The sequence below is a fragment of the Phyllostomus hastatus genome, unplaced genomic scaffold, assembly GCF_019186645.2.
Source record: "Phyllostomus hastatus isolate PE091 unplaced genomic scaffold, TTU_PhHast_1.1 phas_contig_38, whole genome shotgun sequence".
Classification (NCBI taxonomy): domain Eukaryota; kingdom Metazoa; phylum Chordata; class Mammalia; order Chiroptera; family Phyllostomidae; genus Phyllostomus; species Phyllostomus hastatus.
The window spans coordinates 23,921,939-23,935,697 of record NW_025333869.1 but is presented as its reverse complement, the minus strand read 5'-3'; the positions used below and the strand labels follow the sequence as shown (position 1 = coordinate 23,935,697).

Here is a 13,759-nt window from a genome sequence, read left to right as displayed (position 1 = left end):
GGAGGGATTTTGAAAATTAGTAAGTTACCCTGGAAAATCTGTTAACTGCCCCATAACCATGTCTGTTTATTAGTCCATCATGAAAATTCAGGCATGGCTATAACCAAATACCTAAGCCTAAGCCTAGGTCTCTGAAACCATATTATGGATTTTATGGAAATTAGATTCTCAATAAAGAAAATGACCCAAATATGACTATAATGCTCTGTATTACTCCCTTACCTCTTAGATACTCTGTACTGTGCTGTGGTCAATTTTCCAGTCTCAGGGTCATGTACAGTAGCTCGGCTCAGCTACAAAAAAAGAGAAAGGACAAGGACTTACTCACGTAGCAGGCAATTTTGGACTTTTGTTTGTTTTATTTTGCCAAGCCACAGGTGATTGGAAGGGTTCGGATTGGTCTGGATGGTAGGTAATGGTTTCAAATCAGCAAAAACATTTAGAAAGGTGGCAATTAGAAAAGCCACTTCCAAATCAAGAGAAAACAAGTTGACAAATTTTTGTTGTAGATTTATTGTCCTTTCACTTTTTTTAAAAAAAAAATAATCATTTGAAGCTGTATGTAAATGACTTATAGCACTGGTTTCACAGGAACTTTCTCAGAGCTAGAAGTTTAATGTTCTTTAAATATTATGACAAAAGAAAAATTAGTTGTCTTTTTAAATTCATTTTTGAAAACTCTCACCAAGACAAGACTGTTGTTAAGTCTCTCTGGCAAAGTATAAGGCAACTAAATTTATAAGTAATAGCAGTTGGAAGAGAGATCAGAAAAATAACTCTGTACTTTCCATCGCCAACTTTTAAGTCAACAAATTTTTTTTAATATAAAAACTCCAACAGGAGGAATACAGATTACTCCAAAATGACAATGGTATTTTACAAGACCTTTGAACAAATGCCAACAAAATCACCACGAAGGATGATGAATTCACTGCAGCATTTATGAATGTGAGAGAGCTGCAAAAACAAAGACTACTCCCAGACTAACCCAGGCTGCTTCTTTTTTCTTTTTCCCTCCTTTGGTGAGAAGGGAAAAAGAAGAAAAACCTAACAAGCCATTTTCTGGATATTTAATTCCTGACCTGAAGAGAGATGCAAAGCCTGTTAACTCCCTAAAAGTAACAGACCAATTGAAGATTAAAAACACAACTTCTAGTTTAAGGAAAAGACCTGTGAAACACAAAGCTGTTTATCCATGCGTATATAAACAGGTGGTGACTTGAGCTGGAGCCTGAAAATGACCTACTTCCTTCAAATGAATAATTCCTGTAGGATGTACAAAACGATCATTAGAGATCACAATATGCAGCATACATATCTCTTACCTTTTGCTAATTCTGTAATGTACCGTCTCCAAGTCTCCTGTTATTGGATTTGAAATGGTGGCTCGCCTCAGCTGTGAAGCCAACCATCAAAATACTTGCATTACAAAACAAAAAAAAAAATGAATCACATTTACCCAACCAGTCAGAATTCTGGGATTTTTACAATGGAAGCTGAAAAGAGAAAATAACTCCACAGACTGGTTCCAGTCACCTTGTGTTAAGCTTTGAAAGCCAGTGGTTTCTTTAGGTTTTTGTATTTTTTAAAAAGTTTAAAAATTTTTTTGTTTTGCATGAATAAAGAGTACACAAAAAAGATTAAAAATTAAATTTCTTTCAATGGTTAGAGGATGTGACAATGAAGAAAAATTTCTAAAATGTGAAGTCTAATTTAGTTATAAGAATGGCTATTTGCAATTAAAGATTCATTCCAAACTTCTGATTTTAATTTTTTATGATGATACTGTTTTGCAAAGGTTAATGTTCAAAATTTGTTTCAAGGTCAATCTTGTCTTACTTCAAGATATATGCTCATATATATTTTACATATACAGTAAAATAATCTTGGACTGAGCACAATGTAAATAAAACTCAAAAATGTCAAAAACATTAAAAAAAAGATAACAGCAGAGATAATATTTTAAACTTTTTTTTAAATGGAGGATGATTCTGTGGTTAACAGAGTATGAAATTTTTACTGCTACTGAATCTCTTGATCAAAATAATAACATCCCTTTTGAAGACTTTGGCCTCCAAACCTTAACTCTTAATAAACAGTCTACCAAGACACTTTGGTTTACTGGGGTTACTGAACACATCTAATGGATCAAAATAGAAATCCAAAAGAGAATGACAGAATATGATGTAATTATAAGTAAAAATTTACAAGAATTCACTTGTAAAGAATCCATATTTACTAGACCACCTTTTCCATTTTTTAAAATGTAATCGTTGGTAAAAAACAAAAAGTAGCAATTTGGAAAAGTAGTAAAACTTAACAACAAAATTCTGACTGTAAGGTCATTCTGCAGTACAGATACCCAGAAAATTCAACCTTTATGATATAACGAGGATCAGCAAATGACAGCCCATGGGCCAAATTCAGCCTGCCACCTGCTTTTGGAAATAAAAGTTTTATTGGAATATAGCCACATTCATACATTTTCTATGGCTGCTTCTGCACCACAACAGTAGAGTTGAATAGTTTTTGACAGACTGTGTGGCTGCAAAGCCTAAAAGATATTTCCTCTCTGGACCTATAAAGAAGATATTTGCCAACTCCTGTGTTATAAAAGAGCAAAAGTATGCCTAGCATTTTACTTAATAATCTCTTTATGAAGGTGATGACAGTTTGTATTTTTTTTGTCAGGAAGACTAAATATGTTTTAATAACAAGCTAATGGTTATTAAACCATTATGGTTTAATGGTTATTAAGAGCATAAAGGGTCGTCTTTCTCACATTCTCAAAAAAGAGAATTTCTGCACTAAACACTAAGTTTATAAGATGGCATTTATGTTCAATTGTTTCATTCTTTTTATTTTTATTGTCACCCAAGGACACGGTTACTGATTTTAGAGAGAGGGAAAAGGAGATAAGAGATGGGGAGAGAAACATCAACATGAGAGAGAAACATTGATTGGGTGCCTCTCATACATGTCCAGACCAGGGAATGAACCAGTAACCTAGGTATGTGGCCTGACTGGGAATCGAACTCATGACCTTCTGGTTTATGGGACCTCCAGCCAACTGAGCCACACTGGCCAGGGCCAAATTGTTCTTGTTATTAAAATAAATAATCTATGGGTTGAAGTCAGAAAACTATGATGTTATTACTTAAAATTAGCAGGATGCTTGTGCCAAATTACTTTCTAGTTACAATATGCCTATAAGGGAATAAAAATACTTCAAGTATTCTTTCAGACAAAAATACAGAAGAATGAAAAAGTTGATTTTTGATTAGTCTCTGAAACTAAAGGACTCTGAAATACATAAAAAAATTTTTCAGGAAAATGCTGAAACAAATTTGTTAAATGTGAAATAAAAATCTCATCCATAATTTTCATGATTAAAAGCTTCAACCTATTTTCATGTATAATGTTATTAACAAATGTCACCCTAATAAATTTAATTTAAAAATCCTGTTTGCAAGATATGTTATTTGCATTGATAACAAACTGAGGAACAACTGGTATAAATACAGTTTAGTTAACAGCTCCATTATGTTGTGGCAACGATATCTCTATCTCTGGGGCTACTGCCACGTCAATGATCATGTGTAATCTTGCAAAGGAAAAACTGATACACAGGTATAGTAAATTAAGAAGAGAAAAAGAAAGTTATTTACCCTTGGTTTTGCTAGATCTTTGACAATTTCAATTTCTGCATCAGAAATAATATCATGGAAGCGAACAATACGAGGCTTGTCCCACTCATCCTCCTGTTTGGCTGGAGCCAGAATGAATTTCGGATTCCGGTTTCCATCATGGTAGCGGCAAAAGAGTTTTTTCTGTCTCCGAGGAGTCTAAACATAAAGTTAAAAATGATAAAGATGTTAGAGTAATAGTATTTTTAATGCCTAATCATGCTTGTGTATCCAGAGAGTTATCTGTGGAAGAAGACACAAAAGAAACAGTTCCTCTGCAAATATTTTGCATCAAACAGGACCTACAGGATTTAAAAAATTTTATCAATGATTAGTTGCTGGGAGAGAGATGGTCGGCCTTAAGTAAGGAAAAAAAGAGGATTTCTTTTTTAACCCTGCTCTCATCAAAATAAAAGTTCAGGTGTTATAAACACGAAAGAAATGTTCATGGAAATATTAAATGAATGATCAGCATTGCTCCAAACATCACAGAGTAACTGGGAAACACCCAGAAAGAGAAAGTTTCTAAAAAGTAAAATAAAACCTAACCAGGTTTTTCTAAATAACTCCCAGTTAGATGTTTGTGGCAAAAAAAAAAAAAAAAAAATAATAATAATAATAATAATAATAAATTAAAGCAAAGATGAAAATGCGTATCTCTGAACGATAGAAAATAACTTATTAAAGAAACCAGGTGCTTTTATTTACTGGGTATTTAAAATAGAGTGGTCCAGAAAGCAAGTATTTATTTTAATCACCTATGTATTATATTAACTACGTAAGTTATTGAATGGTTGATTTTCTCTTGATTAAACAAGTATGTCATATGAAGTAGAAATAATATCAGTTTTTGTTTTAATTATTTGTTAACATACTAAAACAAATGATTCATGTTTATTCTCATGTACTTTATTTACCTAGAGTAAAATCCGAAGCTTTTTACCAAATAAATCTTTCGTATAATGATGAGATGAATTTATTCTGAGAAAAATGATGCTTTGATTTTGGGCAGAGCTGATATCTTGTGTCACATCCACAAACTGGCAAATCAGCAGTCATGTTTTACACTTAGAGTCCTATTTTGCTCTATAAGAGTTATAAAAAATGTGTTCACTATTAGAAATTTGATCGCTTCATTAGATATTGGATGATATTATGAAGCCAGTGTGAATTTTTTTAGGTGTGATAATGGTTTTGTGATTATTTTTTAACAGTCCTTATCTTCAAAAGGTACTAAAATATTCAGATGTGAAGCTTTAAATACTGTTTCACGAGTCTAACAAAGTGTTACCGTCCTTGTCTTTACTCATTAGCTCCCAAAGAAAAAGTAGGCATGTTCTTCTAGGACTCCATGAACTTCAAACACTCAAAGCTGTCAACATAGACAGGAGCTACTTGTCTTCTGTCAGAGGTTATGCTGTCAACAGCAAGTCATCAAGTATCAAAAGTTATCAACACTAAAATGTTAAGTCCAGCTTGAAGTTCGTTAGTTGTAGAGAAAAAGGTACACACTATTCCAATGTTTACACTTAAAAATACTTTAAAAATCCACTATTTCACTTCCTTCTATGTATGCCCACATTCAAGTGAACACTAGTACCACGTGATATTCCTCAAAAGAGAGTTCCATTATCCGTTAACATTGAGAAGCAATGAATACTCTCTATCCATAACACACATTACCATAAAAAGGCTCTGAAAAGTACTGAGGCTACACAAAAACCTATGCCTGTTTTCCAGATTTGAATGCTTTTGTTTTTGGCCTATTATCTACTACCATTCTAAAGCACTGGTACTCCAAGTTATAAATACATAAATATAGATACACAATTAAACAAAGTGATACTTATAGACACATTTTAGTATTTTAAAGAATAAATGTTTTTAATCTTTAAGTCTCTTGAAAGTCTTTTGAAAGTCTTGCAAGTCTCTTGAAAGTCTTTCTGCATTTTTAATATTTCTGCACTAGACAAACATCTTACTAAGCAATCCTGTCAAGGCTGACTAGCAACAAAACCAGAAGAGATTATTGTATAGATGAATTCATTGCTTCATAGGATGGATTAGAATGGTGTACTGTTTCTACTTAAGATGGCTAAAATCTCTTTTGTATTAAGATATAAGAAAAAATTTATCACTTCCTTTAAATTATCTGATCCTTCACCTTTTAAACTATGAAAAGTGTAGTATTACCAAGAATACATGTAATGGTGTATGATTCACAAGCATTATTTTAAAACTATTTTACTAACAGTTGGAGCATATTAAGTGTGACACAAAAAAGGTGATGTGGCACACTATAAAACTTTATGCAGTAATTCTGATTTTGATCATATAGGAAAATATAAAAATACTCAATTCTCTCTAGAACTATGCACACACACATGCACACATTCACACACAATTGGCTTTTCCACTTTACCATTTTGATACCCTCCCCACGGCACAGCATTTCGTACTTCTGTCTCTCTGGCAGGTAATCCACAGCAGCCCCTTTTTTCTTCAGTGTGGTTTTCTGATCAGATCGGTCATCTGAAGCAGACTTATTGGCATCTTTTTCTTTAGCCATTATATACTCAAAATATTTCAAGTTACCATTAGCTCTCTGATGTTCAGGATCTAGTAGAAGAGAAAAGCATGTCCATGAGTAAGCTTACAGTTGTTCAAATATCAGAATACAATAATATAAACAGAAGACTAAACAATTTACCTTCTAAACCAGAAAGAGGCATTAGTAAAAATTATTATGCTAAAACAACAGGTGTAAACCAGTACTGCCCCAAGTAAAGCAGGACATACAGTCACCCCATATAAAAAGGATTCTGGAGACAGAACCAGTCATTTACTTCAAAGTAGCAATTACTGCTTCTACTTTAAGAACTTACTAATTAGCCAAAGGAACTATGTATGATCAATTTGATGTCAAATAAATTTTAAAATATTTCTCATTCTTATTTTAAGCAATGGAAAAGATTTTTCTGACACTGAAATGTAATTAACATGGGAAAGACACTGTGTAAGTTCAAAAGCAACCTTTACCACAGATAACTTATAAATGCAGAACACAGCCTACTTCTGAGGGCTGAGTGGATTTTAGCCCCCAAATTCTAAATGAGACAGAATAGAAAAACTCAAGATATAATTTTCAAATAAGCCAGAATCCACTAATTGTCTCTGAATTGCTAGTCATAATTTTTAGCTATCTTTTAGTAAGGGAAAAGAGAATTTACTCCACCCATTCAGAAGAAAACACACACATAAACACACAAAGAAAAAAGGCAGAACAGTATACAGAAACTTCACTTGTGACGTTAGTTGAAGTGTTTAGGAAATCTAGCCTTATTTGTAAAATATTTCTTGTCTCTGAGAAACTGCTCACAATATATGTTGTGATATACAATATGAGCCTAATTTTGTAAAAGGAAGGGAAAAGTGTGTGTGTGAAGGGAGTATACACAACAAGGAAACAAAAAACTTATAGGTATCTTTGGGTGATTGAAGAATGGATGACTCTTTTCTATCTTTTTCTATTTTTAAAACTTTTGTGCCATAAGTAAAGTCATTTAGGTCAAGAGGAAAAAAATCACTGAAAAATACTAAAAAAAGAATACTTGAATTAATAACTCCATTTGTTCATTCAACTAATAAATCACCTAATTATCAAAAGTTCACTTTCAGGTGACCCATCTTTTTGAGCTGTTCCACTCTCCTGACATACACATATTTATCTATTCATAAAATAATTAATTTTTTAAGTTTTAAGGCTTCATTACATACCAAAGGCCACCTGAATTAATTAGCATACAACTCCACCTCCAGAGATTCCGATTTAGTAGGCCTGGGTGGAAACCAAGGAATTTTCATTTCTAGTAAGTATCCAAGTAATTCTGATGCACATGGTCCCTGAATGATACTTAGAAAAATGCTACATCTCTATTTAATAAAATACTAGTGTTAAAGACCTCTTAAGACATCACACTTTTCTAATATTTGAATATGACAAATATATTTTCAATGTATTTATTTCAAATCACTCTTTTTGAGTATGAAACGCAATTAACAAAAACATCCTTTAAAGGAAACATGACAAAAAACATTTAACATGGTAACATGGTAAAGAAACATTTTCGACTGAGTTAGCTAGCTAAGGTTCAATTTTGATATTCCTAAAGAGCACACAACAGAGAAACGAAACACAGTCGCTGCCACAGTACCATTAGGTGAGAAAAAGCAGTTGCCATTTATTTAGAGGATAATCAGAAAGAGGATATATTTGATAAATGAGGCACTTGAATTCTAACAAATAAAAGGTACCAAAGCTATATGATGAGATATATATTCAAATATATCTGTATTACATATACCCTTGTATTAGACCAAGTTAACATACCTAGTTCAAGAAGCTTCTTTGTGAGCGAAAGTGCCTTATCGAGGTCTCCCTGCTGGTACACCGCGTAGCTCAAATAATCTAGAACAGAGACTTGATCAACAGAAGAAACCTCGCCTTCCTCCAACTGCTTTAATGCTTGTTCCATCCACAGTTCTGTGTGATAATAATCTGCTTCTGTGTAGGCCACTTTACCCAACTCGAAACAGTCCTCCACAGTTAGAAAAGATTTGTGCTTTACTCCTGTGGAAAGAAAACACGGGACTTTAGGATTCTTAATACTACTCTGCATTTATTCAGGACAGCAATTTTTGACCTCTGTAAGCTCATGGCACACATAAATGAATTACTAAAACTCTGCAGCGTACCAAAAAACATATTTTTTGCCAATCTGACAGAAAGTAGGTATAATTTTGATTCATTCACATTGGATGGCTATTGTTGTGTATCTAAGGGAAAAGAGGTCAGTGCCCCTGACTAAACAGTCAGGTACTGCATGATTTAAAAATTCTTGTAACACATCAGTTGAAAATTGCTGATTTGGGACTATACAGATTTCATTTGAACTTCACAACAATACTTGGAGGTAGGAAAAGCAGGAATTATGTTAAATCTATACATAGAAATTTATAAGATAATAAAACATGGCAAGAATCACACAGCCAACAGGGCACATGGGACCTAGCTATCAAGATGTCATTTATCTTTCACTGCCTGGCTTACTTCACTTAGAACTCTCACCTGTAAGTGGAACCTAATTAACAAAACAAACTGGCAAGCAAAATATAGCCAAAGACATTGAAATCAACAACAAGCTGATAGTAACCAGAGGGGAGAGGAGAGGGAAATAACATGGGAAAAAAGGGAAAGGGACATAAATGAACATGTATGAGGGACCCATGGACATAGCCAAGGGTGGGGGGTAGGATTGAGGGTGGGAGGTGGGTGTGGGTAGAGCAGGGGAAAATAGTGGTGGGAAAATGAAGACAACTGTATTTAAACATCAATTAAGAAAGTAAAAAAAAAAGTCAATTATCAGCCATCAAACCAAAATGAAACATCAATAAAGTTGAAGCATGCGATTTTTCTAACACAGCAAGAATCACCTTATCGGATACATTTATCTTTCTCCTAACCAATAATAATCTGGGTAAGAGGTGAATGGACAAAAGAGAAGCAAACCTGTCAACTGGCCCCTCCCCTGCTCCTCCTTTTCTTTCCCTTTCCAACAGCCTTAATGATATGTAATTTACACACCATAAAGTTCACCCATTTAAAAATACAACAGCTTTTGGTATATTCACAGAATTATGTGACCATTACCAGTCTAATTTTACAACATTTTCATCACCCAAAGGAGAAACCCTGTAACCATTAGCAGACACTACCTATTTTCTCCCCCTGCCTATCCCAGGCCTAGACAACCACGAATCTATTTTGTGTATCTATAGATTCGCCTATTCTAGTTATTTCATATAGGTGATATCATGTAACATATGGTCTTTGTGACTGCCCTTTTCACTTAGCATGTTTTCAAGGTTCATCCATACTTTCCAAGGTTTCTGCATACTTTTTATTGCCAAATAATAGTCCACTGTATGGACAGATTACATTCTGTTTATCAGTTGAGGGACACTGAGTTGTTTCCACTTTTTGGCCTTTATGAGTAATGGTACTATGAAGATTGGTATACAAGCTTTTGTGCAGACACATGTTTTCATTACTCTTGAGTAAATATGTAGCAGTAGAATTGTTAGTCAGATGGTAACTCTGTTTAACATTTTCAGGAACTGCCAAACACTTTTCCAAAGTGGCTACAGCCCATTTTACAATCCCAACAGCAGCTGTATGAGGGCTTCAATTTCTCCATAACTTGTTATTGTCCATCTTTTTTATTACAGACATTCTGGGAAGTATGAAGTGGTATTTCACTGTGGTTTTGATTTGTACTTTCCTAATGATGATGCTGAGCATCTTTTCACATGCTTACTGTCCATCTGTATATCATTTAAAAAAAAATCTATGTAAAGCCTTTGCCCATTTAAAAATTTGGTTGATTTGTATTACTGATTCATTATTAGAATTCTTTACATATGGTACATACAAGTTCCTTATCAGACATATGATTTTCAAATATTTTTACCTACTTTGTGGGTTGTCTTTTCACTTTCTTTTTAACTACCCTAGATGTTTTATTCCAGTGTCTTTTCACTTTCTTGATGGTGTACTTTGAAGCACAGATGTTTTAATTTTTATGAAATCTAACTAAATATTCATATTTTAAAAAACAATGATCCTGTCTACTATACAAAAAAAAAAAATCATCTCAGGTTTTGCAATATTCCCACACACAATCTAAACAAGTGCACACACTCCAAAATTACAAAGCATATGATAAAATAAGCAGAGCCATGAGCAAAATAAGCAGAAACTATTCACAAATAATATCAGACATCCCCCAAGATCTTCAGACATTGGTATTATCAGATTAAGAATACAAAATAACTATGAATAAAATGTTTAAGGAAAGGGGAAAAAACAAAATAAGAACATGTAAGATACTCAAAAAAACAAAACAGGAAAAACAGAACTTCTAAAAATGATAAATACAATCAATGAAATCAGAACTTACTGGTCAGGTTAAACAGCAAGATAGATATAATATAAAAAGAGAATAATAAACCTAGAAGAGAGAGCTGAATCAATTACCACAGGATTAATGACCCAAGCTGCAGCAGGGAGGAGAGATAAATACTGTACAAAGGGCTATTAAAAGCAAGGAAGAAAAAATAAGAAGGTCTAATTATGTCTTCTTGGAGTTCCAGAAGAATACAATAGAGAGAACATGGGAGAGGCACTATTTAAAGAAATAAGGGTGGACAATTTTCCAGAATTAAAACACATGGAACTTCAGATTCAGGAAGCACAATTGTTACAGGGTGCACCCAAGAGGGGGGACCCCAAATGGACATTTGAAATGGGGTCCAGAACTTAAGGTGTCCAGGAGATTTTAAGATGTCTCCATCCCCCAACCCAGGGTGTGGGTTGGGGGAAGGGACAAATGGAGCAAGGCCATTGAGATCTGTTTTGCATAGCAACAGCCTTGCAGCTACCCTCTGGCATGGTCATTTAACATATCTATAGCCTTTGGCTGGTCGCTTAGATATGTTAAATAGCTGTGATCATCTCTGAGCCAGGGGAATGGGAAGTAACTTCCCCACCAACACGTGACTGGGGGCAGATCCCCCAAGCTACAGCACCTGCGTGGGAGCTCAGAGAAGACTGGCTCCAGGACATGGGGCCACACCTGCCCAGACTCATGATGGCAGCCCAGTAAAGCTGGAAGGATATGAATTCTGGCATGTGAAGCTGAGTGTGGGAGGAGTCGGAAATGAGGCTGCAGAGGAAGATTGGCCGCGGGGATTTAAAACCCGGACTTGGCGGCCTTGAGGAGAGAGAACCATGCTGCTTTGAGAAGGAGAGCCATGTGCAGCCCTGAGGAGAACAGTGCTGCTTTAGGAAAGAGAACCACGCAGCTTTGGCAGAGTGGGGACTCTCCCCTTCCCGCAGCCCTGAGAGGGAGAACCACGAGGCCTGGACAGAGCAGGGACCCCCACAGCTGTAGAAGGGGAACCACCACCTGGTTTTAGCAGAGATCCCGGCGACTCAGCCAAGGGTGCCGGGAACCGAGGGAAGTCTCCCTGTCGAGATAGAGGACTAACTGTGAAGAACCAGAGGACTGCCTGAGCCATGGACTTCTATTTCCTTTCCTGAGATACGGTACTCTGGACTGGGCAAAGGGGGAAGGAAGGAAGGACTGTGTCTGTTTGTGGGTGTTTTAAGGGACTTTGGGATTTTTGATAAAGACAGTAGGTCACTACTTTAAGTCTGTACAGCATTAAATAAACATTTCCTTTCCTTTTCACGAATCTCTGGCATTGAGAGACGTCTCTCCTCTGGCGGCGGACATAACGGACCCGGGGCCTTCTTTCAATAATAGTGTATTGTCCCAGGCCCCCCTTGTTCTGTTCTGTAACACAATGAATCCCACGCCAAACAGAGTGCATGTGATGGCTTCTTAAGTATGTGTTTTTTTTAAGCAGGAGGAAAATAATTCTAAAAGAAAAGTCGAAGATACAAGAAAGAATGATAAACAAAGAAAGTGGTACACATATGAGTCACTCTAAATTAAAGAAAAGTGAACTATCAGGTTGGCAAAAATCCCAAAGTTTGACAACATTTTTGATGATGCTGTGGGGAAACAGGGACTCTTATAGATTGCTAGTGAAAATGCAAAATGATGCAACTACTATGGATAGAAACTGGGACAATATTAGCAAAATTATTTACATATTCACTCTTTGATTCAGTGGCATCACTAATAGGAAGAATATCCCAAAGATCACTTAGCAAAAATGCAAAACAGCATATGCACAAGGTTACTGGCAGCATTATTTTTTGAAAAGTGAAAGACTGCAAACGAACCAGATGTGCATCAATAGGGGCCTAGTTAAATAATCTGTGGTACCTCCATGAAACAGTGTAACATGCAGCTGTAAAAGGAAATGAGGAGAATTCCTATATACTGAGATGATATAGGGCATACCAATAAATCAAAACACCAAAGTACAAAAATTATTTTTACCATGCTACCTTCTGTGTTTATGTTGACATGAAATAGGAATATATATTTGCTTATATTTTCTAAAAGAAATGGAAATAGACAAACTAATAAAATAGTAGTTACATACAGGAAGAAGGAACAAAAACGAAAGCAAGACATCAGTGGATCTTATTATTCTAGTCTGAAACTTGAAAGAAAATAAAAAGTTTTGCAAATAATATGAGAGAAATGGGTGAAGGTGGTCAGAAGGTAAAAGATATATCCTTCAGCTATTAAATAAATAAGTCCTGGAGCAAAAGAGAGAACTCATGGACATGGACAACAATGTGATTACTGGAGGGGTGGGGGCAGGGTGTTGGGTGGAGATGGAAGAGGGTGTAAGGGGGATAAATGATAATGGAAAAAATACAATAAAATTTTAAAATAAAATAATTAAAAAATAAATAAGTTCTAGGGATGTAACGTACAGCATGGTGTCTATAATTGATAACAGTATACTGTACTGTATATTTGAAGGTTGCTAAGAGAGTAGATCTTAAAAGTTCTCATCACACGGATGAAAAATGTAACTATGAGTGATGATGTACATGACATCATTTCATAACACATACATGTGTCAGGTCATTATGTTGTACACTTTAAACTAATACAATGTTATATATCAATTATATCTCATTTTTTAAGAAGTTTTTTGGGTGCCTCTTTGTTAATAAAAACATTAATAACAACATTTTGTTGTTTTAGCTTTCACAAGCTTTAAGCCCATTTGATTCTCATGGCAATCTAATGAAAAGGTATTATTTCAGACCCCAAAATGGATACTGCCCACTATGCCACTTACAGTTTCATGTTCTATATTGGCCAATGTGTTATCACACTTCACTGCCAACATATTTCCAAATAGATTAGATACTTAGAAACCAAAACAATATAAAAATTTTGAACAGAAGAGGACAAAGATAGGATATGAACAGAAAACTAAGCCTGTAATTAGTTTGCTTTCAGTAAAAAAGATACAGAAGACGAGAAAAAAAAAGAGAGAGGGGGGAAGGAGCAGGAAGA

The 13,759-nt window shown here is 34.9% G+C and overlaps 1 protein-coding gene across 3 annotated transcripts in view; it reads right to left on the bottom strand.

The window, feature by feature from the left end:
* Positions 1-13,759, bottom strand: part of P4HA1 (prolyl 4-hydroxylase subunit alpha 1) — an 88,942-nt gene that overhangs the window by 30,322 nt on the left and 44,861 nt on the right. For 2 of the 3 annotated variants that reach the window (XM_045842309.1, XM_045842311.1), the window contains 4 exons: positions 8,077-8,316; positions 6,109-6,305; positions 3,669-3,845; positions 223-293 (listed from right to left, as the gene is read on the bottom strand). In XM_045842309.1, coding sequence (XP_045698265.1) covers positions 223-293; positions 3,669-3,845; positions 6,109-6,305; positions 8,077-8,316 — 685 coding nt within the window. Of the gene's footprint in view, positions 1-222; positions 294-1,325; positions 1,397-3,668; positions 3,846-6,108; positions 6,306-8,076; positions 8,317-13,759 lie in introns of all 3 variants that reach the window. The other variant, XM_045842310.1, reaches the window with a different exon arrangement.